Raw genomic sequence first — 27,270 nt, 5'->3', positions numbered from 1 at the left:
TTGCTGCCACAGAAAGCAGTTGAGGCCAAAACATTTAATGTTTTCAAGGAATTAGATATAGCTCTTGGGGTTAAAGGGATCAAAGGATATTGGAGGGGGGGGAATGGGAACAGGTTATTGAGTTGGATGATCATAATGAATGGAAGAGCAGGCTTGCAGTGTTGAATGATCTACTCCTGCTCCTATTTTCTATCCTAGAGTGGAAAGATATCAGCCGGGTTTCTCCGGCCGTTCGCCACAGCGGAATTCTCTAGTCCTTCCGGCAGTGCATCTCCACGCCCAGATTTCCCTACTTCGAATCCCATTGAAGCAGAGAATGCCACTGCTAGCAAACGACGCGCTGCCAAGAAACACGCAGCTGGGAGGCCAGAGAATCCTGCCCATTATCTCAAATTGATGGATGGACAAATTTCAGAATTCATGATTCTGATTCACATCTTCAGTTTTCAATAAGAAACACATTTGTACAGTTTTCCTCTTCAGAATCTAGAAAGTAGTTTTGTTTTTATAAAAAGGGAACAAAATATTTAATTACCATCTGTGCCCACCAGCTGACTTGCTCCAATTCATACTTTCATTTTTTTTTACTGTTTAAATTCAAAAAATTACACACGTGCATTACAGGTTCATTTCAACCGTGTATTAGTTTAATCAAACAGCAAAAAATTGTTTAAAATGTATCAGGAATTATAATGAATTTTGGTTGTTTGCCCTCTCAAAATTCTCCAAGTTCACAAATATTCAAAAGGTTCCAGGTCTCAGAATGTGCATCCTTTCTGTGAGGCTTTGTAACACCAACTAGAGTTCAAAATAACAGAGGTTCACATGTTAAATCTCCAACTCCTGATTTCTGAAACTAAACTGTGTTGCTGTGGAGATGAACTCAGGGAGGCAAGGCTCTGTCCCAAATGGAAGAGGTGGAACATTTCATCCTCAGGTTCCAAGCAAGGAACCAAGATTGCACTTGATGTACATTAGTGGAAACCATTGACTTGTAGAAGGAACAAAATTAATTTGCTTTGACAACTTTTCGAGTGATTTCTCTGCAGTACTCTATAAATCCTCTACTGCTTTTTCACTCTAACCTTTTGTATATGATCATTTGGACAGCATACTAGTGAGGTTACATTATGATTGATATGTGTGAAGAGGAAAGATAACACCGCATCTTAATCCATTGCAAAGTGCAAACAGGTGCATTTTTTAAAAGGCAATTTCCTTTGGTTGACTACCCTCCATAGTTATTGTTATACCAGTGTTACACATCGCCAAAATTTAATAGATGTGTAGAATTCAAACTATATATATATCAAATCAAATTCAATTATTTTATTGTATTAAGCAGCCTAGCAGTATTAATTAACAAATGTTTCAATAAATATTTTCTAATCCTCAACACTAACCTGAAAAAGGTACACCAAACATGTAAAATACTTGAAAATTCCAATATACAATCAGAAAAGGCATCAAAACATCTCCAGTTACAGGTATTGCAACTATCTTCTGGTGTAACCAGTTGACATGTACATACTGTCTGCTTACTAGAGCCTGAATATCTAAAATAGGACTTGAGGTCTGAAATGCATCTGTTTCGTAGCATTGTTGGACAATGCTGTTTTTAACATCCACTTGGATTTCATTCTTTGTACATACTTCATGTCATGCTCTTTTCTCCGAGATGCTGCTTTTGCTAGCAAGGAAAGAGACAACAGGAGGTTTAGTCGCCACTTTATAACCACATATTATCACAGCATTTCAGAATCACAGAACCGTTACGGTGCAGAAAGAGCCCATTCGGCCTGTTGCGTCTGCACCATTGAAGTCGGCCCCCTTCCCAGTTAATTATTTTTATTCTGGATTGCTTGTTTTCATTTTCTATCATCACCTAAAACCTTACAATACACTGTCAATATGTCCTACACTGACACTTGATATGCTTGGCCCATCTCAATTCCAAGAACCAGGTCCAACAGTGCATCCTTTTTTGTTAGACGGGACACATACTGCTGTAGATAATTTTCCTAAACATAATCTAGAAACATTGAGTCCTTTACACTACCACCGTTCCAGTCTACATTTGGTCATTAAAGACCCTATTAAAACTACTCTAAAAGTAAAGTTGACAGAGTTCTGGATGACCAAGGCTCTGTCCCGCCGGCGTAAATTAAACCACCTACCTTACCGGCGGGACAAGGCGGCGCGGGCCGCCTTGAGGGGGAGAGCTGACTCCCCCTTGAGGGGGAGAGCTGACGGGTGGGGATTTAACCTGAGGATCACCACACCTCAGGCGAGGGGCAAGGTTGAGAAGGCCGGACCTTCCTGACTAATCTCAGCCGGCTAAATAGATTCTGTCCTTGAATCCTTCGAGACATCCTGGGGCGAAATTCTCCGGAAACGGTGCGCTGTCCACCGACTGGCGCCCAAAACGGCGCAAATCAGACGGGCATCTCGCCGCCCCAAAGGTGCTTCCGCATCTTTGGGGGCCGAGCCCCAACATTGAGGGGCTAGGTCGGCGGCGGACAAATTTCCGCCCCGCCAACTGGCGGAAAAGGCCTTTGGTGCCCCGCCAGCTGGCGCGGAAATGACATCTCCGGGCGGCGCATGCGCAGGAGCGTCAGCGGCCGCTGACGGCATTCCTGCGCATGCGCAGTGGTGGGAGCCTCTTCCGCCTCCGCCATGGTGGAGACCGTGGCGGAGGCGGAAGGGAAAGAGTGTCCCCACGGCATAGGCCCGCCCGCGGATCGGTGGGCCCTGGTCGCGGGCCAGGCCACCGTGGGGGCACCCCCCGGAGCCAGATCGCCCCGCGCCCCCCTCCAGGACCCCAGAGCCCGCCCGCGCCGCCTTGTCCCGCCGGTAAGGTAGGTGGTTTAATTTACGCCGGCGGGACAGGCATTTTAGTGGCGGGACTTCGGCCCATCCGGGCCGGAGAATCGAGCGGGGGGGCCCGCCAACCGGCGCGGCGCGATACCCGCCCCCGCCGAATCTCCAGTGCCGGAGACTTCGGCAACCGGCGGGGGCGGGATTCACGCCAGCACCCGGCTATTCTCCGACCCGGCGGGGGGTCGGAGAATCTCACCCCCTTTCTCCAACACCGCAATGCTCTGCATAACCAATGGTGTCACACCTCCCCCTTTCCTTATTTTGTAGACAGGAATATTTAACATCTGGATACAGATGTTCTTCCTTGAGCCAGGTCTCTGTTATTGCCACAATATCATATTAAAAAGAAACAACTTTAAAGCTAATCCTACTCTAGAAAAAAAGTAAGAACATAGCTAAAACATTTGAAACAGCAAATAATACCATACTAAGTCTTGTTACTTTTACTGGAACAATGGATTCCATAAAACAGCTGGAATTCTTTACAATTCAGGTGTTCTATCACCCACGGGGGACATTCAGGTAAACATATAGCTTAGATTTTTGTCTCTCTATTTATTGAATGAACAATGCCAGTTAGCAAAACTCTTCTGAACAACAAAACCCAACAAAGACTCGGTGGCACTTTACACCCTTCCGTACTCAACACAGTTCAACAATCTCTGATCCCCAATTTGGTTTTACTTTAGTTTTTCTCTTAATTTTCGCATTTGGACAACAGCTGTTCATCATTCTGCTCTCACTCCTGCAGATATCTTTTGTTTTGTTACTTGTTCCATTACCAGCCCCTTCAATCTATTATTTTGTCATTTAATCTAACCTGTCTGGGTTTTTTCCAAACTTTCCTCCACTTGTTTAAAATCGATTACATTTTGAGCTTTTCCCAGTTCTGATGAAATATCAGTGACCTGAAATGTTAACTCTGTATTCCCCTCCACAGATGTGGCCTGACCTACTGAATATTTCTAGCATTTGTGTTTTATTTCAGATTTCCAACATCTGCAATATTTTGCTATGACTTACCAAGTTCACTTGTCCAGCCTAGTGCTTTGTACTGCTGCAGCACTCTGCCTATCACACGGGTCCCAGGGGCAGCCACCGCTCTAGAGACACCAAAATGTTGTTTATAGTACCTCAGCAACGATCGATGACCAATTCTGGCACCTGTGAAATTTGAATGGAGAAAGGAAAGATTTTAAACATGGTCAAATAGTGGCAAGTAAATATTTTAGTTTTGCTTGTCAGTTTTGATCTGCGACAGAACCATGACACTCAACACCTGCACTCTTAGCTACCAGTTTATATCCAAGTGAAATATTTTTATCCAAATTAACATGCACTTCCAGTGTTCTTCCTTACTGCACCACTTAAGTTAAAAAAACTAATTTACACAGTGTCCGAGACAAATGATCCTGAGCACTGGTGAAAATTTCTAAACCTGTCTAGAGATCATCTCCGAGTAAATAATCTTGTTCTTTCTACATTATCGAGGTCATGTTTACATCCAATAATATGCTCAAAGGTAGTGGCTATCCTAAGCTCCGCAAAATAGATGGAAACATCATAAATACCTGTGATTTATGGCAAGGAACAAGGTGCGGAAGTGCTGGCGTTGGACTGGGGTGGGCACAGTAAGAAATCTTACAACACCAGGCGATGAAGGAGCTACACTCCGAAAGCTATTGTTGGACAAACCTGTTGGACTTTAACCTGGTGTTGTAAGACTTCTTACAAGGAACAATGGTAAAGCATGGGGAGCTGTGATTAATGGCACGGAACATTGGTAAATACTGCTGCATTTGAGTCACAAAGACAATGTTATACAAAGAAACAGCAACTTAAAGCACCACAGTCTCAAGATGGCCTGAACACTTGTGCTTCGCCCAAAAGATAAATAAGAAACATTGCCTCAATATTAATAAATAATGTGCCTTCCTAGATTTTATGGTCAAGATGATGGTGGAATTTGAACAGAGGAAAAAGTGCTAGCAACTGAGCTGCACTGATACCTAGGTCAAAACGTTAGTCTCTGGATGTATATGCTTGGTCTAGAGTTTGCATATAACTTTAATTGGCAGTAAATGTACATATTAACATGTTGCAGGTTCTTGCAGCAGAGCGGTTCAGGGCACATTCAGGTAAACATACCAACAGCTTAGATTACGTCTCTATTTATTGAATACACCATGTCAGTTAGCAAAACCAACACCGGGGGGGGGGGGGCGTATTTTATGGAGAGGTCGGGGTCTCACCTGCCAGCTGGAGAGCCAGCAGGAGACTTGTCATTGCCTCATCTAGGAAGGCTCACCTGTATTAAGTGCCTCTCGGGCAACAACAACCCTGGATTGGAAATTCACCCACCAAGAGCTGTCAGCCAATCCAAGGCTGGCAGATCTTTTGCTAAACAGCTTCATCAAGGAGGCAGTGGCCGTTGCCGAAACGACACCCACGAGAAGCCCAAAATTGAAGAGCGATGCAGCCCATAGTGGAGTCATGGCGAGAGCAGTTTTTGTGGTGTGGGTCTTGAATTGTCGGTAACGGTTGTCAGTACGGGCAGGGAAGTGGCATAGGACTTTATTCAGTTTGTTGTGTCCTTGCCAGCTCTCTGCAAGAGTAACACGGCTCTTTCCCCAGATTTCCAGTGTAGCCCTTCAAATACGTCCTCTTCAGATAATTATTCAATTTCTTTATGAAAGCCACAATTGAATCTACCACCACTGCACTCCTTCGACAGCACCTTCCAAACCCTTAACTTGGAACAGAGCTGCCCACAGAGTCGACTTCAGGCGACTGGTTTATCGGAAAACAATTTCCAGTCAACTGCGTGTTTTCTGTGCACTCGGTGACATGGCAGTGCACATTCTGCACAATGAGCATAGTCAGCGCATGCGTGCTTTCTGCAAAACCTGGCAAGAGGTACAATTAAGTTTGAGTTAATTCAACCCAAAATCCGAGGTAGAATAGAATTATACATATGTTGTAGTCACATGGCTTTACGCAGTCTGTCATTAATATATTTGATGGACATGCAATGTGTCATTAGTTATTCTTTCTCAATATAGTCGAGGAATATCTTCACTTAAAGGCTTTTGAAATAAAGTATGCATTACTCCAGCAAAAAAAAACAATTTGTTTTGAGTCCTCATCAATTTTGGTGAAGTCAGAGTCAGCTTTTTGCCAGCTGATAGAGTCTAGTTTTATTCAGTCTTATTCATATAGGTTCTAGTTTAATGCATGTAGCTAAGCGGCAAAAATATTAAGTGTCTTGACTGTGGGAGTCCAATCATTTTCTCATATAATGAATTAACCATTGCATTCCAGTGTATTCAGCACTGAGAATGTTCTGCCTAATCAACTAATCAGTTCTAGCAAGGTCTCCGCCAAGCTGTGTGACATGGCAGGTGAGGGAAAACATATGCAGTACTTTTCCTACAACTGTACATGCAGATGCTAAGCTAGGTTTGATAGGCACCAGTCAATCATGAGTAATGTCCAATGTTTGATTAACAAAGCATTCAAGTAACAAGACATTCATTTGAACAAACCAGGAGGGGGGATTACAGTTGTTAAGGATGGGAGCAACAGCCAAGTGGGATATATGAACATTGAGGAAAAGAATATATATGTAATGTGCAGATTGGAATTGAGGAAGTGACTAGGGCAGGATAAGAACAATTAAAGGAGGCCATTGTGACCCTGTTTGTCGATTAGATTCGGCAGAGTGAATGAAGAACCAAGAACAGTTAGAACATAGAACATATGAGGGGTAATAGATATAGGACAGAAGTCAGTTCTTTACGCAAAGAGTAGTGAGGCCGTGGAATGCCCTACCTGCAACAGTAGTGAACTCGCCAACATTGAGGGCATTTAAAAGTTTATTGGATAAACATATGGATGATAATGGCATAGTGTAGGTTAGATGGCTTTTGTTTCGGTGCAACATCGTGGGCCGAAGGGCCTGTACTGCGCTGTATCGTTCTATGTTCTATATAGTACAGAAGGCGGCCATTTAGGCCCGTCGAGTCTGCACCGACTCACTTAAGCCCTCACTTCCACCCTATTCCCGTAACCAAATAACCCAATAACCCCTCCTAACCTTTTTGGTCGCTGAGGGCAATTTATCATGGCCAATCCACCTAACCTGCACGTCTTTGGACTGTGGGAAGAAACCGGAGCACCCGGAGGAAACTCACGCAGACACGGGGAGAACATGCAGACTCAGCACAGACAGTGACCCAACGGGGAATCGAACCTGGGACCCTGGCGCTGTGAAGCCACAGTACTATCCACTTGTGCTACCGTGCTGCCCCCAACAGGATGGGCAATATTTGAACAAGGTGGGATGAAATTAAAAGTGGAATCTGTTTGATGGGTAAGGAGAGCAATGATGTAAAAAAAAAAAATACAGTTTAGCTGGTGTGCATGGACATAAGGACAAAGCCTCTTTTGAAGAAGAGATCCTATAACTTAAGACACAAATGAACTGGACATTAATAAAAATGTGAAAGCCAACATCACTGTTGTTTTAATTTGGGACAATTCTGGGATGTAGAAAGACAATGTAATTTAACATGTTACGTTAAAAAAGATGTAATTTGAGACAAAGAACAAGCAATCACAATGTTACTGCCTGGAATAAAATGGAAATTTGATTTGTTTTAAACATGAAGATATTTTATTGGACTGCAAGATTTCTCCACGGCTCATGGTTGGGGTAGGACGATGAGGGTAGACGATTGAGACAGGAAATCAAAACAGGAAATGGGAATTGGAATTTTGGGTGCAATTCAATGGAATATTTCAATCTGGCATTAATATGAAGGGGAAAGTCTAGTAAATTGATAACCCTTCTCTTGGTAATGCTCGTGTCTTTGTCTATCCCTTTATTTAAAAGAACAAAGTTTGATACTCTGGCCACCACCCAAGGCATCTAGACTGTACGTGGAGAGATAAGCAACAACTTTGAGATCACAAAAGGTTCAAGAATATGTGGTATGACATTGGCGGCACTGCATACATGTGCAGATGAGTTACATGTAAAGTAACTAATAGGCATGAAACCAGTTCACAATAGACAATAGACCCTTTCAAGGGTTTGAAACTCCTTACCATTATGCATTGAAGAGCAGGTCCCATGCACGTAACAAACAGCATGGCCGGAAATGGTCAATTGGGCCAACAGAGTGAAACAACATCACTAAGTGATCAAGGCACTGACACTTTTTCCATAGACTTTAAAATAATTGGGATAGAATCAAACACACTGATACCTGTCAAAATGAGCACAATTGAAGTGACAGGGTAAATTATTGTATAAGAACAAGTAAGGGTCTGGTAGCAAATGAACCTGGTGAGGAGTATCCACAAGATGGATACAGACGATTTGGAGAGCTGGAGAATTTGTTAAGTCCATGCATTGTGTTATTTTGAATGATAATTGAGTGAGATGATTTGTAAGTGGGGAGTGTCAGAGAGAAAGGGGTATCAATCCAATTATTCAGAGATCACATTCAAATTACAATAGATTATGGAATAAACTGGAATTTAACTCAAGTTAAGTGAAGAGAAAACTGGAATTGAAAACAAAAACAAAGAAGTGAATTTTCTCCCTGCACAGATCACCCCACCTGAGGGCTAGAGAAAGAAAGTGACCAACAATAATAATGAGATAAGAGGTGAAAGGGTAAGATCTCACCCAGTGAAAACTGGAACCGTATTATATGTTACTCTCAAATTGAAATACCATTCAATCCACATAGGAAGCAAAGAATGAAATTAATAACATAGCAAGTGGTCAAAGTTAGTTTGCTTGTGAGTTACAATGATATGGGTAAAGCCAGTCTAGTACCCACACTTAGAGGAGGGTGTGAGACACACAGCAATGGAGTTATTATGTGGGGCATCAAATGCCCAGGCAATCTCAGCCTCAAGGTAGAGAAACCAATGTTAAATTATTTATTTTAGTTTAGTTAACACATAATCTATGGATGTAAACTCATTGTCAATTTCAGATCAAAAGCTCATCCTATGACCCAGTCTCAGCATCACACACAAAATTGACAAGGGAGAAAGAACATATGGCGACAGTGATGTAAGACGTCAAGGTTGAACAATTACTGATACAAACTATCAGTCCAAAGAAGTAAACGTGCCATTACTGCACGTGACAGGTTTTTCGCTCTTTTTATTCCTTTCTATGGTGATGCCAAGGTGGATAAAATGGCAGTCATCATAGAAAAGGTAGCTAATGATCCCTCCACAACCCTGTTCAAGTTTTCCGCCGAAATGCTAGCTATCCGTACTGTGGCCTTGCAAAGTCGAATGGCTCTTGATTACATTCTTGCCGAGAGAGGTGGGACATGTGCGCCGATTGGGTCAGTACTTGGATTCCAAATAGCTCCAAAGTGATCACATCCAGAAGGAGGTTGAAAAACTCAAGCAACCCGAATCCAGCACCCTTCGGGGTTCGGCTACTAGGTGGCCTCAGTGGGGCAAGGCTTGGTCATGTTCTTTGTAGTCATTTTTGCTATGTATGTTTTGTTTCTGACAATCAAATGTATCTGCAAGAGAATGGCAAGAAGCCCTAAAATTGTGCCTCTGTATTCGCTTAAACAAATATCTCTACAGGGTATGAGCGGTTCTTACTATTGGCCCAATGTGCTTGTAACTCTTAAGGCTTGCCCATTCCACTGTTGAAGGCTGTTACTAAACAAAGGGGCCATCAAAGGCAACTGTGAATGTGTTCCTTTTACCCTTTATTTCTTTTATTTTCCTTTTTGCTTTACTTTAATTGTGATACATTTCATTAGGTTTAGAAGAATCAAATATAGTTTCATTCGTAGTTTTAGTCATATAGGGCAAGTTGAATGCCTCTAGCAAATAGGCTAAATATTAAAAGTGTTTTGACTGTGGGAACTCAAGTCAGTGTCTCGTATAGTAAATTAACCATTGTATTCCAGTGTCTTCAGCACTGAGAATGTATTGTTCTCTGTCTAATCAATTCTTAAGCTCTCCGCCAAGCTGTGAGAAAAAGTGTGGGAAAACATATCCAGTAATTTTCCTATAACTGCGCAGATGCTAAGCTAGTTTTGATAGGCACAGGTCAATCTTAAATAATGTCCAATGTTTGATTAACAAATCATCCTCTAAGTAACAGACATTCATTTGAACAAACCAGGAAGTCTCAACTGAGAATTAGAAGCCAATAATCCCAGCACCTGCGTTTCCTCCGTGGTAAAGGTAAGAATAAACTTTATATGATGATACGATAGAAACTAAATTAGATACTTATTGTTTTCCCAGACTGATGAAATGTAACTCCCACCTACCCCTGTTAACGTCAAAAGTCTGTGCAATACAAGTAGTCTTTACTGCATTATTGGAAGATTTTATCCTTTAGTCTCATCCCAATTCTTAGTAGGCATGGATCAGCAGCACAAAACTGTCCTCACTTATTTACAGTCATGTTCAAAATAAAAGACACCCTGGATCCATAGAATAACCTGAATATTAGATAACAGAAGTATATGCTATGGTCATAGGATTTGGAATCCAAAGGCCTTGGTTAGTGACCTGGAGGATAAGACTCAAATCCCATCATGCATTGAAGAATTTAAATTCAATGATTCAAACTGGGTTAAAGTTCTGGAACCGGTAAAAAGTACCAGATTTATGTAAAAACCCACCTGCTTCATGAATGCCTTTGATAGGCACAGGTCAATCTATTTTTTCTATTTTTTATCCAAAGATAATCCAAAGATTGTGCAACATGTTTGAATGTCCATGTGGGGGTAGTTGGGTAGATCGTGTCAGGATGACTGTCCGAAAAGTAGATCTCAAGTCACTAAAGTCTAGGCACCCCTGGCTTAAAGAACGAGGGCATCAGATGCATGAGAATACCGCCATTCTGACTTGGAACTATATCACTGTTCCTTCACTGTTGTTGGTCAGAATCCTAGAACTCCCTTCCTAAGAGAACATTGGGTAACACTACATGAACTGCAGTGGTTCAAGAAACTGGACACCACCACCTTCTCAAGAGAAATTATGGATGGAGAACAAATGCTGGCTATGTCAGCGAAGTTAACATCCTTTCTGAAAGAAAAGTTGCAGGGTGCAGTGGAGGAAAATAGCAGTGTAAAAAAGGAATAATTAGATAATCTGAAAACTCAGGAGTTAGTGATTGGTTGGCATTGAGCTTTTATATGTGAATAGAACACAAACAACAGAACATAAATTTCACCAGATAGTTCCACCTAGTTTATCAATAGTGTAGCCAAAATCATCATAATTAAATCATTAGCTTTTGGTTATGAACCATGATAATACAGTTACATACAACAATCCGATGTAAACAACATTAAAATTGTGGTGCTCTCCCTCAACCTGTCCAAGCAGTCCACAAAGATGGAACTTGTTCAGAACAATCTGTGTAACAAAGACAATCGGACTAGATACAAACCAGAAGGAAGTATAAGCGCCATTGTTTCCTCATCATACTCCAGAGTCTTGGTTGGTACTTCTGCATCATCTTCAACATCTTCCCCTTCTTTGTGATCAGGATAACTAACCCTATACATTTAGAGAAGCAAAAATCAAATTCAGCAAACGTTTTCACAATAGTCTCTCATACTGGAATATGGTATTTGATTTGGGACCACTTCTAATCTTTTTATTTTGCTTATTTGAAAAATGAAAATGAAATGAAATGAAAATGAAATGATATTTAAATACAAACATATGACAGAAAGCAGATATTAAGTTCTCTCCTCCATCCACCATCACTTTTGAATGGCACATTCTGAACAGAACTGTCTGGGCTGCAATCTGAATTAACATTAAATCACTTTACAATTAGCTAGAAGATTGTTGGCAGTTTCAAAATCACTAGTTTTAGTGTGACTAACATTTTGTTCTTAAGCATTTTCTGCTACAATTGATGGAAACCATTTTAACAAAAATGAAGCCAGCATTATTGGAAACCAGTCAGATTAGTTAAGCCTTAATTATGAGACAATTAAAGAATAAGTAATTCATTAATAGATATGTTAGAAGGGCAGCACAGTGGCACAGTAGTTAGCACTGCTGCCTCACAGCACCTGAGGCACAGGTTCAAATCTAGCCTAATGTGACAGTTTGTGTGGAGTTTACACTTTCTCCCTATGTCCGTATGGATTTCCTCGGAGTCATCCGGTTTCCTCCCACAGTCCAAAGATGTGCAGATTAGGCGGTTTCCTCCCACAGTCCAAAAATGTGCAGATTAGGTGGATTGGCCATGATAGATTGCACCTTAGTGTCCAAAGATATACAGGTTAGGTGGGGTTATGAAGATAGAGCAGCGGAGTGGGCCCAGGTAGGGTGCTCTTTCAGAAGGTTGGTACAGACACATTGGGGTGGATGGCCTCCTTCTGCACTGTAGGAATTCTTTGATTCTATGAAACGCGAGAAATGTATTTTGGAACACAAATGTTTATAACTTTTATAATTCTGAACATATTATTAACATTTGATTATTAATACCATCTTAAAATGGTGTGCGAATAAGAAAAATACGGCTCAGGCCACCAGAACAAAAAGAGACAACACGACTGTTAGGAAATGGATTAGTAATTAGTTAAAAACCAATGGGCTAATTCTTATTTCATTTTTGACAAGTGAGAGACCAATTGGCTATTTTCTAACAATTGGCTATGGTGGGCTTTCAATTTGTAAGATATAAAAAAAGGGGTCTTGAGAAGCCTGTGTGGCAGAGAGAGGAAGGAGAGATGTTGAGAGAATGGTACGCAGGTGTTACAAAGAACAAAGTACAGCACAGGAACAGGCCCTTCGGCCCTCCAAGCCCGTGCCGACCATGCTGCCCGACTAAACTACAATCTTCTACACTACCTGGGTCATTATCCCTCTATTCCCGCCCTATTCATGTGTTTGTCAAGATGGCCCTTAAATGTCACTATCGTCCCTGCTTCCACCACCTCCTCCGGTAGCGAGTTCCAGGCACCCACTACCCTCTGTGTAAAAAACTTGCCTCGTACATCTACTCTAAACCTTGCCCCTCGCACCTTAAACCTATGCCCCCTAGTAATTGACCCCTCTACTCTGGGGAAAAGCCCCTCATAATTTTGTAGACCTCTATCAGGTCGCCCCTCAACCTCCGTCGTTCCAGTGAGTACAAACCGAGTTTATTCAACCGCTCCTCATAGCTAATGCACTCCATACCAGGCAACATTCTGATAAATCTCTTCTGCACCCTCTCTAAAGCCTCCACATCCTTCTGGTAGTGTGGCGACCAGAATTGAACACCATACTCCAAGTGTGGCCTAACTAAGGTTCTATACAGCTGCAACATGACTTGCCAATTCTTATACTCAATGCCCCGGCCAATGAAGACAAGCATGCCGTATGCCTTCTTGACTACCTTCTCCACCTATGTTGCCCCTTTCAGTGACCTGTGGACCTGTACACCTAGATCTCTCTGACTTTCAATACTCTTGAGGGTCCTACCATTCACTGTATATTCCCTACCTGCAGGAGACCTTCCAAAATGCATTACCTCACATTTGTCCGGATTAAACTCCATCTGCCATCTCTCCGCCCAAGTCTCCAAACAATCTAAATCCGACTGTATCCTCTGACAGTCCTCATCACTATCCGCAATTCCACCAACCTTTGTGTCGTCTGCAAACTAACTAATCAGACCAGTTACATTTTCCTCCAAATCATTTATATATACTACAAACAGCAAAGGTCCCAGCACTGATCCCTGTGGAACACCACTGGTCACAGCCCTCCAATTAGAAAAGCATCCTTCCATTGCTACTCTCTGCCTTCTATGACCTAGCCAGTTCTGTATCCACCTTGCCAGCTCACCCCTGATCCCGTGTGACTTCACCTTTTGCACTAGTCTACCATGAGGGACCTTGTCAAAGGCCTTACTGAAGTCCATATAGACAACATCCACTGCCCTACCTGCATCAATCATCTTTGTGACCTCCTCGAAAAACTCTATCAAGTTAGTGAGACACGACGTCCCCTTCACAAAACCATGCTGCCTCTCACTAATATGTCCATTTGCTTCCAAATGAGAGTAGATCCTGTCTCGAAGAATTCTCTCCAGTAATTTCCCTACCACTGACAGCCTGTAGTTCCCTGGATTATCCTTGCTATACGCACATACGCAGCTTCATTCCTGAAACTCTGTTTGCATCCATTTTGACAATTCAGAGTCAACATATTGCTCTGGGTCTGGAGTCACATCAGTGAAGCAGATGTTTTTTTTAATGAAAAGGAAATCACTGACAGTTGCCATGGCCACCTTTTCCAAGATAAGCTTCATATTCTATGATGTATTCATTCAATTTAAATTCCACCTACTGCTATGGTAGGATTTGAACCCATGTCCCCAGAGCTAGCCCATTCTCCCAGTTCCTTTGTTTCTGTCGCATCTGTTCTGATGATGCGACTTTCCAAAAGAGGACTGCTGACATGTCTTCCTTCTTCATTAATCAAGGTTTCCCACCTGCTGTGGTTGACAGGGCTCTCAACCGTGTCTGACCCATCTCCAGCAGTGTTGCTTATCTTTGTTCTGCCATTAACACATTCTGATCTCTGAATGTGCCATTATCAGCACCCTTCTTAGCCACAACATTCCCTTCGTCAATTTGTTCACATTTTTGTCACTCTTTCCCCAGCCTCCATCTACTGCTGACCCTTGATATAGCCCTCGCTGCTCCATCACCCCACTACTGCATAACTCTCTGGACCCTGGTGCTGTGAAGCCACAGTGCTATCCACTTGTGCTGCCTACTTTTATAAACATTTATTTACAGGATGTGGGCGTCCCTGGCTAAGCCATCATTCATTGCTCATCCCTAAATGCCCTTGAGAAGGTGGTGGTGCGCTGCCTCGTTGAACCACTGTGTTCCCTGATGTGTAGGTACATTCACAGTGCTGTTAGGGAGGGAATTCCAGGACCTTGACCCAGCGACAGTGAAGGAATGGCAATGTACCTCCAAGTCAGGTGAGTGCCTTTGAGGGGAACCTCCAGGTGGTTGTGTTCCCAGATATCTGCTGCCCTTGTCCTTCTAGATGATAGCAGTGATTTTAGAACTTGGGAATTAAGGTTTAGAGGCTTAATTTACTCCTGAGACCACTATTTTCTAACATATGGCAGTTGGGGCTTTTTGTTTCTCCCAGCAAATTGTCTCTTCCTTCTTCATTCCATGCGTCCACAACATGTTCTGCAGCCCTGCGAAAGAAAAGCCAGTTGGAGATGGGGTGGTAGTTATAAGGACATAAGATCCCACTTTGGGATGATAGCCAAATGAAGATAGTGCCCAAGGAAATCTAGCGATTACAATGTCACCTATCATGGAGACATGAAAAGGATGTTGGTCATTTCCACAACCCTCTGAGTGAAGAAATGTCTCCTCATCTCAGTTCCAAATAATCAGTCCCTTATCCTGAGACTGTGCTCCATTGTTCTAGATTCCCCAGCCAAGGGAAACAACCTCTTAGTCGCTAACCGTCAAGTCCCTTCAGAATCTTGTAGGTTTCAACCATTCTTCCAAACTCCTGAGAACATAGGTGCAATTTACTCAGCCTCACATTATGGAACAAGTCTTATGGGCATGACAAACTTGGGAAGGGTGGTAAGTATACATGAGTTAAAGTGCATGAGAGGGAGCAAGTGTGTGTGTGCCTGCATCAGTATGTTGAGGGCTAACTGGATGAGGGACTGGCTAAGGGAGCAAGGAGAAGTAGAGGAAACTGCAAAAACAGCTGAACAAATAATTCTGAAGAAGAAATTCTCAAGATCCTCACACTTCTTGTTAGGGATAAAATGAGAACAAAGGAGAAAAGTTAAAGGTTGATAACAGCAAAAAGAAACCAGGAGTTATCTCTGCCCTCCAGGATAAATGATTATTGAGAAGTAATAGGTGGCTTTGACAAGAGGAAAGTGGGGCTCAATACAGGCTGTGTTCAAAGCTAACTGTGCCAAATCTCTCTCAAATTTGTTTCCTTGTTCACAAGAGCAAAGATGGAGCTATAGTTGGGGGAATTATAGGAGATAGTGAAGAATTTGCTGAGAATACACGCAACAAAAGCAGATGAGGAGGCATGGCTGTACAAATCAACAGTCACAGAGGCATTGTAGTGATTGGAAGACCAAAGACAAGTCAGTTAAGGTTCTGGGAGTGTGGTTGAGAGAGCTTTGAAGAATATGGTTGATGAGGGATAACAGTTGAGTGTCTAGCTTAACAAGGTCTGAAATGTCAATCCTTTTAGAAATGTAATAGTGTTTTAGCGTCCACTGAAAACAATATTTCCTGCAAAAGACATAACTATACATAAGTGCCAAACATTTCCCAACCCCCAAAAAGCACCAGAGTATTATTTCTTACCTAAAATCGTAGAAGTCTACAAACTCGATAGCAGCATCTCCATCTGTGAAGAGTTTACAATGGCTGCTATCAACCATATGAGCCTGGACAGCTTCTGTCGAGTAAAAAGAGCGCCCTTTCTCATTGCACCACAGGCAGACGTTTCCCACGCCAACCTTTTCTCCTGCAGAAGTAAATTAAATGCATCACAAGCAGCCAGTTAACTAGTGTTAATGTTGCAATCCTGTTGTAATGAAGTTGTAAGTGAGAACAGCTGCTACTAATTTCAGAAAGATTTGGGCATTATTCTGAAATATAAAGAGTTTTCACCTCTGTGAAGGAGGAAAAGGATGTCTGCGCCCATGTTGCCTGGGTTGTGAATAAATCTATTTTAAAGGAAATTACAACAGAAAATGCTGGAAAAAACGCAGCAGGTCTGGCAGCAGCTGTGGATTGAGAATTAGAGTTAACGTTCCGAGTCCAATATGGCTCTTCTTCAGTCTGAGTCTCATTGGACTTTAAACATTAACTCTTTCTCTCTCCACAAGTGCCGCCACATCTTGCGTTTTTCCAGCATTTTCTGTTTTTATTTCAGATTACCAGCATCCGCAACATTTTGCTCCTGTGCTAATTCATAGAATTCACAGCGAAGGGGGTCATTTGGCCTATCGAGACTGAAAGAGCACCTTACTTCAGCCCACACCACCACCCGATCCCCGTAACCCCACCTAACCATTTCTTGGACACCAAGGGCAATTTAGCATGGCCAATCTACCTATCCTGCACATCTTTGGACTGTGGGAGGAAACCGGAGCACCCGGGGGAAACCCACGCAGACACGGGGAGAACGTGCAGACACTGCACAGACAGTGACCCAAACCGGGAATTGAACCTGGGACTCTGGAGCTGTGAAGCGACAGTGCTAACCACTGTGCTACCGTGCCACCCACAAGAAAAGACTGGCCTCTGATTCCTCCTTTGCTCAGTGAATAAGCAGCAAATTATACCATCTGCTTCTAAATGAACCTCGTCTGAAACTCCTTTGAATCTCGCCAAGAATGAAACCATCAGTTTAATGAGCAACTGACTCACAATCCGTAGTAACAGATGGAAAGATAATTTTCTCAAATTCTTGCAATTCTTGATATTCTGCAGCTGAATATCAATATTGCACCGTGCTAGATGGTGCATAAGAAAGACTCAATAAGTCTGTCAAGTGTCCTCAATGCTACCTCTGCAGGGTAATTTTCCACAATGACACAGTTGAGATGCAAATTTTAGCAATATTGTACAAAGAAAAGATTTGACCGATGTCTGGCAGAAGTCAGTGTTCTACCAGTCTATGTCACTGTCAAATCTACTATGAAACTAATGAAGCTTAAGCTTCAGGGCCACTAATCCTGGAGGGGCCCCAGAAGCGACTTTAGTCCACATTCCTTAAAAATGTTGGGTCTACTGTATGAGAAGGGGTTTTAAAAAAATAATAATATTAATAATATTGTGTAATTATTAACATTTATGACAGAAATACAAAAGTAGATGACGTGTCGTAACAAAAAAAGGGGAGCTGTTGAAAAGGCAATCACAATGCTAACGTGAATTTTCAACGCGATAGCACTCGTGATAGCGATCTAGACAAGAATGTTTTTCAATAGTGTTCATAAGGATACAAGATTTTAATTACCCCTCAAAAATAAATGTTATATTTAGAAAAGTAAGGTAAGTATTATTATGAGGTGAAATAGTGTTAGATTAGCCTAAGCCTATTGTTTTTAATGAAGAGGTGAACGGAAGGTAGGCTACGACCGCATAGCCTTGGTTAATATATTGCAAGTATTTATGAAAAAGTAAATTACAGGTGTTAAATTACAGGTGTTTATTATGAAAAGTGTTCAAATAATGGTAAAATTGTGTTACATTACCTTAGCCTATGAGTTTTGGTGGCCTAATCTTGCCTAACTTAGTCTACCCTAGCGTAGGCTAGCTTGAACATAGCCTATTTAGCTTATTTATTATAAATCTTAAAAAATGGCGCTTTACTTTCTGAGAAGGGGTTTTAAAAAAAAAAACCTTTCTCAGAAAGTAGACCTAAAATGTTTTCCTTTCAAAGCATGCGACAATAGTCACACAACTCAAATTGATTAATTTTTTGTTGTATATATTTCAACAATCCCAAAATTTGAGAGTCAGTAGCACAGATGTTGTAAAGGTGGAGTGTCGCGGTGAGTTGGCTGTTCTGCTGTGGCTAATGTAAACTTCATGGGGGCCATTGAACTTATTGCAGAGTTCGACCATTTTTTTTTTACATGAACATCTCGAGAAATGTAAAAATGAAAAAGTAAATGCTTCTTACCTATCCAAATCCGTGTATGAAGAATTGATAGAAATCATGGGAAAACATGTGCAAGATGAAATTGTGAATCAAATCAACAACCTAGACACCAAACACTCTACGCCTGACCTGACACATGTTGACCAGCTGGTAACTGTGGTTCGATACTGCTATAATGGAAAACCCTGTGAGAGATTTTTAACATTTTTACCAATAGAAAACCATTCATCCACGACCTTGTTCAACAAAATACAACAAGTCCTGGGTGAACATAAGCTTTCACTTGAAAATATCCATGGTCAGTCCTGCGATAATGCATCTAACATGAAGGGCTCGGAGAAAGGGCTGCAAGCACTCTTTAAAAACATTAACAGGTACGCAGACTATGTACCATGTGCAGCCAAGTCACTTAACCTTGTTGGAGAAAAGGCAGTGTCTACTGTACCTGAAGTTGTTGATTATTTTGGCATTTTGTAGGAGCTGTATGTTTTCTTTTCTGGATCTCCACGAAGATGGGGAATTTTAAACACACAGGGCAATCTACATTTTTCTCTAAAGAGCTTAAATGTAACTAGATGCACACGATGAAGCAGTCCAGGCAATTAAAAATGGATATATGGGTATTTTACAAACTCTCAAACATATTTTTGAAGATTCAGAAGAGAAGCCTGAATGTAAACGAGATGCAAAGAATTTATACCACAAGTTGGTAAAGCTGGAATATGCTATTCTAACAATCGTTTGGGAAGAAGTGCTGGAGCGTTTCAACAAAACCAGTAAGAAAGTCCAAACCCCTGGTTTTGATGTATTTGAAGGTTATCTTCTGCTATCATCTTTACTTTAGTTTGTTAAAGAACTCAGAAAATTCAGCCGATAGGATTGCACACTATGAATCAGAAGCAAAAGGTTTGTGTGAAGATATCACCTCAAGTTATTCTGATGCTTCCAAACACATTGTTACAAGGAAATTTTCAGATGGATCAAGTGGTATTGCTTCTTTGAGAGGAGCTGACAAATTTAGGATAGAAGTTCTATATCAACTCTATGACTGCTTGATAATCCAGTTACGCAAGAGGATTGACCCATATGAACAGATTGCGAAAAGGTTCAAGTTCCTCTCAGAATTGGTGAACAATTCTGAAATTGATGAGGACAGTATTAAACTTATAATATCGTATTACAAAGATGATATTGACCACAAATTTGTAAACGAGTGTTATCAGTTCAAAGAATATTTGCACCTTAGGAAATCCCAGAACACAGAACACAAAATGCAATGCGCAGAAGTTCTTCAGCTTATTTGTGAGCAACACCTAATTGAAGTGTTCCCCATTGAAGAAGATAACAGTGGTTACCCAGACCTCGTTGCTGGTTGCGAAGGTCCCCCATAACAGTTCAAGCTTCAGGGCCCCAAAAATGTAGGTCCGCCACTGGTCACGGTCACTCGATAGAAAAAAATCATAGAATTTCTACACTGCAGAAGGAGGCCATTTGGCCCATCGAGTCTGCACCGAACATCTGAAAGAGGAGCTCATCTAGGCTCACTCCCCCGCCCTATCCCGTAATATCACCTAACCTGTACATTCCTGGACACTAAGGGGCAATGTTTTATCGTGGCCCATCCGCCTAACCTATACATCTTTGGATTGTGGGAGGAAACCAGAGCACCAGAGGAAACCCACACTGACACGGGGAGAAAGTGCAAATTGCACAGACACAGTGACCCAAGGAATTGAACCGAGGTCCCTGGTGCTAAGGCAGCAGTGCTAACCACTGTGCCAATGAAACGTGACAAAAACCTTTCAGTTAACGTAACCAATTTCCTCATTGTATATCAGGCATAATTTTCAGTTGTGACATTATCTGATTTTCCTTTTAAGGCTTATTAATGAACAGGCATCATTACTTTAATAACCAAAAAAGTAAATGCTGAAAAATCTCAGCAGGTCTGGCAGCATCTGTAAGGAGAGAAAAGAGCTAACGTTTCGAGTCCAGATGACCTTTTGTTAAAGCTAAAAGGCATAGAAAGTGGATTTGGATTTGTTTATAGTCACGTGTACCGAGGCACAGTGAAAAGTACTTTTCTGCGAGCACCTCAACAGATCATTAAGTACATGAAAAGAAAAGAAAATACATAATAGGGCAACACAAGGTCCACAATACATAGACACCGGCACTGGGTGAAGCATAGAGGGGTGTACTTGTAATCAGATCAGTCCATAAGAAGGGTGTTTAGGAGTCTGGTAACATAGAACATACAGTGCAGAAGGAGGCCATTCGGCCCATCGAGTCTGCACCTACCCACTTAAGCCCTCACTTCCACCATATCCCCCTAACCCAATAGCCCTCCCTAACATTTTGGACATCAAGGGCAATTTATCATGGCCATTCCACCTAACCTGCACGTCTTTGGACTGTGGGAGGAATCCGGAGCACCTGGAGGAAACCCACGCACACACGGGGAGGAAGTGCAGACTCCGCAAGACAGTGACCCAGCGAGGAATCGAATCAAGGACCCTGGCGTGGTGAAGCCACAGTGCTAACCACTATGCTACTGTGCTGCCCCAACAGCGGGGAAGAGCTGCTTTTTGAGTCTGTCCGTGCATGTTCTCAGACTTTTGTATCTCCTGCCCGATGGAAGAAGTTGTAAGAACGAATAAGCCGGGTGGGAGGGGTCTTTGACTATGCTGTCCGCTTTCCCCAGGCAGCGGGAGGTGTAGATGAAGTGAATGGATGGGAGGTATTGTGTGATGGACTGGGCTGTGTTCACGACTCTCTGAAGTTTCTTGCGGTCTTGGGCTGAGCAATTGCCATACCAGGCTATGATGCAGCCAGATAGGTTGCATTCTATGGTGTGTCATGGGAATGTCACTTTAAGAAATGTTTGTCTTCTCAAGTGTGTGGGTGGAGCTGGACTCTGACTCTGCTTTTACTTTTCTTTTGAGCTGGAAGCGGTTTTTGGCTCGGAGTTTTAGTTTTGTTTTCAGTTGGAGAGATGCATTCAAACCGAAGTGGTGTATTTTGGTCTCTCTCTGCATGCTAAAGAATGTCTCCTGATCACCTGATGATTTCAAAGTAATACCTGTTTCTGTAAGGAATGCAAACTTACTGTTTTTGTTAAAAAGGGTCTTTGACTTATGGATGTTGTTAGGAAAGTTACTAAGGGTTACCTAAAGAGTACTGTATCTTTGGGGGGGGGGGGGGGGGGGCTTATCAGTGTTCGTAGTCGCTAAGATGTTTACTGTGTGTTTATAAAATGTTAACTGGATTCATAGAATAAACATTGTTGTTGTTTAAAAATACTTTAGATCTCTGTTACATCACACCTGTAAAGTGGACCATTGTGCTCCCCAGAACCAAAATCTATTAAAAGTTGTGGGTCAGGTGAACTCCATGATATCCTTTGGTGCTCTCTAAACCCTGGTCCATTATAAATTGGACGCTCGTGGGATAAAAGTCTCTCTTTCGTGATTGGGTTGGTTTAGTAAACTTAAAGACAGTGAGGGGTGAGCATATTTGTGTTTGCTTTTCAGGTGTGGTATTCCAGTTTAAGTAGGGAGTTTGTTGTGGACAATGGCTCTTTCAGAGGCTCGGACGTTTTGGGGGTGGAGAAGGTCGCAAGCAGTACTTTACGAACAGAGACAAAAAAAGGCTTTTAGATTTGGCAAAACATTGCAACATTTGTATGACAGCATACAAAAAGAGGTACTTATGGCGGTAGCTGAGCATTTAAAATTGCCTGAGATACAGTCTGGCTCATTAGAAATGGCAAAACTTCAGTTACAGATTAAACAACTTGAACATGAAAAAGAATTAAAGCAGCTTGAATACGAACTGAGGGAAAAATAAAGAACAGCCCTAGCGGAACAACAAGAAAGAGAAAGGGAGGTACAGATGAGGGAAAAAGAAAGAGAGAAAGAGAGAGAGGAAAAAGAAAAAGAGATGGAGAAAGAGATAGAGATGAAAAAGGAGAAGAGAGACATAATGATAGAGAGGAAAAAGAAAGAGATAGAGAGGAAAAAGAAAAACAGAGGGAAAAAGAGAGAGAGGAAAAAGAAAAAGAGATAGAGAGGAAAAAGAGAGAAAAAGATAGAGATAAAAAAGGAAAAGAGATAGAGAGGAAAATGGAGAGAAAGAAATAGAGAGGAAAAAGAAAAACAGGGGGGGGGGAAAAGGGAAAAAGAGAGAGTTTGAACTTCAGCAAATGGCCATGAAACATGACAGTCAGTTAAAATTGGCGGATGTAAAGGAAAACATACAGTTTGAGGATAATGATGAGGATAAAGAAAAAGAGCGTCATAGTCGAAGGCTTGGTGGGGATCAATTTAAATATGTCCAAGCATTGCCACGGGTTGATGAAAAGGAGGTAGAAGCCTTTTTCATTTCATTTGAGAAGGTAGCTAAACAAATGAAATGGCCACAGGACATGTGGGTATTACTGATTCAAACAAAGCTGGTAGGTAGGGCTAGTGAAGTGTTTCCATCACTAACAGAGGAGGTATCTGGGACGTTTGAGGAGGTGAAAAAGTCCATCTTAGGTGCATATGAACTAGTGCCTGATGCCTACAGACAAAGGTTTAGACATTTAAGGGAAGAACTTGGTCAAACATACATGGAGTTTGAAAGGATCAGAGTACTTTTGATAGGTGGATAAGGGCTTTGAAAATAGACCAAACGTATGAAGCTCTCAGAGAAATTATACTTTTGGAGGAGTTTAAAAATTCAATTCTTGATGTAGTGAGAACTCATGTGGAAGAGCAGATGTTAAAACTGCGAGGTTAACAGCAGAAATGTCAGATGGTTATGAATTAGTTCATAAATCAAAGTTTGGTTTCCAACATCAGTTTCAGCCTGAGGGATAGAAACTGGGGAAAAGAGAAATACTCAAGTGGTAGAGGTAAAGGAGATCTAATGGGAGATAATAAGGAGATAATAAGGATTTAAAAATAAATCCAGGAGGGTAGAAGAGAAATGAAAAGTTTCAAATGTTTTCACTGTCTTGAACTAGTCCATGGAAAGTCACAGTGTTGAAGAAAAGTGCTGGGAAGGCTGATGTGATAAAACAGGATAAGTCAGTGGGGTTTGTTAAAGTGGTGAAGGAAAGTCCAAGTGAATCGAAGGAGGTGCAAAAGATTGTAGTCTGATCAGGAGGCGATTGATATGAAGGTGCCAGATCTCTTTTAAAGAATTTACTTGTGTGGGTAAAGTTTACTCAGGTGTACCAGGAGGAGTAAGTAAAGAAGTCACAAGTTTAAGAGATACGGGAGCTAATCAATCTTTGATGTTAAGAGATGTTGAGTTATGTAGTTTGGGGGGAATATTGCCAGAAAAGGTGGCAATATGTGGAATTCATGGTGAGATTGTTCCATTATACAAGGTAAGATTGGAAAGTCCAATGAAGAGTGGTGAAGTGGCAGTAGGAGTAACAGAGAATCTTGTCCAGGAATACAGTTTATCTTGGGTAATGATATAGCTGGATCGCAGGTGGGAATGGTGCCTACTGTGGTTGATAAGCCAGTGGAAAATCAGGCAACTGAAGTATTGAAGGACGAATATCCTGGGATTTTTCCGGATTGTGTAGTAACAAGGTCGCAAAGTCACAGGTTAAGACAAGAGGAGAAATCAAAGTGTGAAGATAAAGTTAAAGTTAAATTATTAGAAAAGATTTTTGATCAGATGGTTGGAAAAGAACAACAGGTGGAGGATGAGGGTGGATATTTTTTAGTTCAGGACAATTGGCAGAGTTATAACAGAAAGATATATAAATAAAACAGATGTACCAGAAAGCATACACAGAAGAGGAATCTGAGTGTATTCCAGAATGTTATTACCATAAAAATGATGTCTTGATGAGAAAATGTAATCTTTACATATGCAGGCGGATGAAAAGTGGGCAGATGTTCACCAAGTGGTATTGCTGGTAGGTATAGAAAGGAGGTGTTGCAAGTGAGGGGTAATAAATATAGGACAGAGGTCAGAGGTAGGTTCTTTACGCAAAGAGTAGTGAGGCCGTGGAATGCCCTACCTGCAACAGTAGTGAACTCGCCAACATTGAGGGCATTTAAAAGTTTATTGGATAAGCATATAGATGATAATGGCATAGTGTTGGTTAGATGGCTTTTGTTTTTTGACTTCCCATGTCGGTGCAACTTCGTGGGCCGAAGGGCCTGTACTGCGCTGTATCGTTCTATGTTCTATGTAGCACATGAGGTACCAGTGGGAGGTCATTTGGGAGTAAGGAAAACTCAAACTAAAATCCAAAAACATTTTTATTGGCCTGAACTACATAATGTAGTTAAATTTTGTTGATCATGTCACACATGTCAAGTGACAGGGAAACCTCAAGCAGTGATAAAAAGAGCACATGTAATACCCATTCCAGCATTTGAGGAACCTTTTACAAGGGTCTTAATTGATTGCGTAGGACCACTCCTAAAACGAAAAGTGGGAATCAATATCTTTTGACGATAATGGAAATGTCTACTAGGTTTCCAGAGGCCATTCCAGTGTGCAATATTAAGGATAGAAAGATTGTGGAGGAGTTACTTAAATTCTTTACGAGATATGGACTACCCACAGAAATACAATCAGATCAAGGATCAAATTTTACCTCGAGGTTATTCAAAGAAGGTATGGACAGTTTAGGAATAAAACAATTTAAATCAACTGCGTACCATCCAGAATTGCAGGGAGCGTTAGAAAGGTGGCATCAGACATTAAAGACAATGCTTACTGTCAAGATTATCCAGAGGATTGGGATAAAGGAATTCCATTCGTGCTGTTTGCAATTAGGGATGCACCTAATGAGTCAACCAAATTCAGTCCTTTTGAACTAATTTTTGGTCATGAGGTAAGAGGACCATTTAAATTGATTAAGGAAAATTGGTGAGTGAGCAGTCGGAACTTACATTATTGGATTACGTGTCAATTTTTAAGGAACGATTAAATAGAGCAGGTGAATTGGCTAGACAACATTTATAAGTTGCACAAAATGTGATGAAACGGGTAACGGACAAGAAATCTAAAGTTCGTAGTTTTGCCAGTGGAGTTAGAGTTTTAGTATTGTTACCAGTGGTAGGTGAACCTTTAAAAGCTAGGTTTTGTGGACCTTATCAGATTGAAAGGAATTGGTGAATTATGTGGTAAGAACGACAGACAGAAGGAAAACTCACCAAGTGTGTCATGTGAATATGCTTAAAAGGTACTTTGAAAGGGAAGGAGAGCAAAAGGAGGAGGTTTTAATGATTCTAACTCAAAATGAAGAACCAAATACAGATGACTTTGAATTTGACATCCCTCAAATTAAATTGGAAAACAAGGATGTTCTTAAAAATTCGGATAAATTGTTGAGTTACCTTCCAGAGGAAAAACAAACTGGCCTGAAAGAGTTATTGATATCACATGGGAAAGTTTGCGGAGATAAGTTGGAAGGTATGGCTATACATGATGTAGATGTGGGAAATGCTGTTCCAATTAAATGACATCCATATAGACTTTAAAATTGGCACAGGTTAACAAGGAAATTGAAAGTATGGTTAAAATTGGCATAATTGAAGTGGGTTGCAGCCAATGGAGCTCACCCATAGTGATGGTACCGAAACTGGACAGGACCCAACAGTTGTGTGTGGACTGTAGAAAGGTTAATGCAGTTACAAGAACGGACTATCCCATCCCACGTTTGGAGGATTGCATTGAGAAAGTGGGACAATCAGCTTTTACTTCCAAATTGGATTTTCTTAAAGGTTACTGGCAGGTACCTTTATACAAAAGGGCGAAGGAGATTCCAGCTTTTGTGACTCCAGATGGTATATACCAATTCATTGCCATTTGGTATGAAAAACGCTCCAGCCACATTTCAACGGTTAACTAACAAAGTTGTTTGAGGATTACCCAATTGTTCGGTATACATCGACGATCTGGTAATTTTTAGTCAGACATGGAAGGAACATTTGAAGCTGGAGTTATTCGATCGACTTCAGGAGGCGGGTTTCGTGGTAAACCTAGCCAAAAGTGAATTTGGAAAAGTCCAAGTCACATTCCTCGGCCATACAATCAGACAGAGTCGAATGGTCCCACGAGATGTGAAAACAAAAGTTATTGGGGTGTTTCCAATACCTTCGACACGAATGGAAATAATGCGATTTCTTCGCCTGAGTGGACTTTTCCGGAAATTCGTGCCAACTGTGCACAATTTGTACAATGTGGTCGCTCCACTGATGGATTTGCTAAATTTCAGTGGACAGCGGAGTGTCAACAGGCATTTGACTGCCTGAAGGCTGTCTTAACCAATACTCCTGTGTTGGACAATTACAGTATGTGACCTGAAAGAGAAATGCCGAGGCATAGAGAAATGGATGGATCATGCAGAGATCTTCTTGTTCAAAGAGACTGTCAATCAAGAGGGGTTCCAGTGCAGGAAGAAGAACTAAAATGGACATTAAAAACATTATAAATGTTTGCATGTTTTGTTAAACAAAAAAGTATATTACTGTCAATGTTGTTTAAAAGAAAGTGAAAAGGTGAAAAATGAAACCATCTTAAAGTTGATGATTATTTTTTTCTTGGGGGGAGGTGTCATGGAATGTCACTTTAAGAAATATTTGTCTTCTCAAGTGGCTGCACTGATGCCAGTGTGTGAGTGGAGCTGGGCTCTGGCTCTGCTTTTTACTTACGTTTTAA

General features: G+C 41.5%; 1 protein-coding gene across 2 annotated transcripts in view; it reads right to left on the bottom strand.

Moving 5' to 3' along the window:
- Nucleotides 1-625: 625 nt before the first annotated feature.
- Nucleotides 626-27,270, bottom strand: part of LOC140425361 (cytoplasmic 60S subunit biogenesis factor ZNF622-like) — a 57,309-nt gene continuing 30,664 nt past the window's right edge. For both annotated transcript variants that reach the window (XM_072509552.1, XM_072509551.1), the window contains exons 4-7: nucleotides 16,281-16,443; nucleotides 11,342-11,451; nucleotides 3,904-4,044; nucleotides 626-1,690 (exon numbers count right to left, since the gene is read on the bottom strand). In XM_072509552.1, the coding sequence (XP_072365653.1) occupies nucleotides 1,557-1,690; nucleotides 3,904-4,044; nucleotides 11,342-11,451; nucleotides 16,281-16,443 (548 nt within the window). In that variant the 3' untranslated portion in view covers nucleotides 626-1,556. The remainder of the gene's footprint in view (nucleotides 1,691-3,903; nucleotides 4,045-11,341; nucleotides 11,452-16,280; nucleotides 16,444-27,270) is intronic.

Source organism: Scyliorhinus torazame, chromosome 6 (genome assembly GCF_047496885.1).
Source record: "Scyliorhinus torazame isolate Kashiwa2021f chromosome 6, sScyTor2.1, whole genome shotgun sequence".
NCBI classification, from domain to species: domain Eukaryota; kingdom Metazoa; phylum Chordata; class Chondrichthyes; order Carcharhiniformes; family Scyliorhinidae; genus Scyliorhinus; species Scyliorhinus torazame.
Note: the sequence above shows the minus strand (reverse complement) of the source record. Positions and strands in the feature narration are given on the sequence as shown.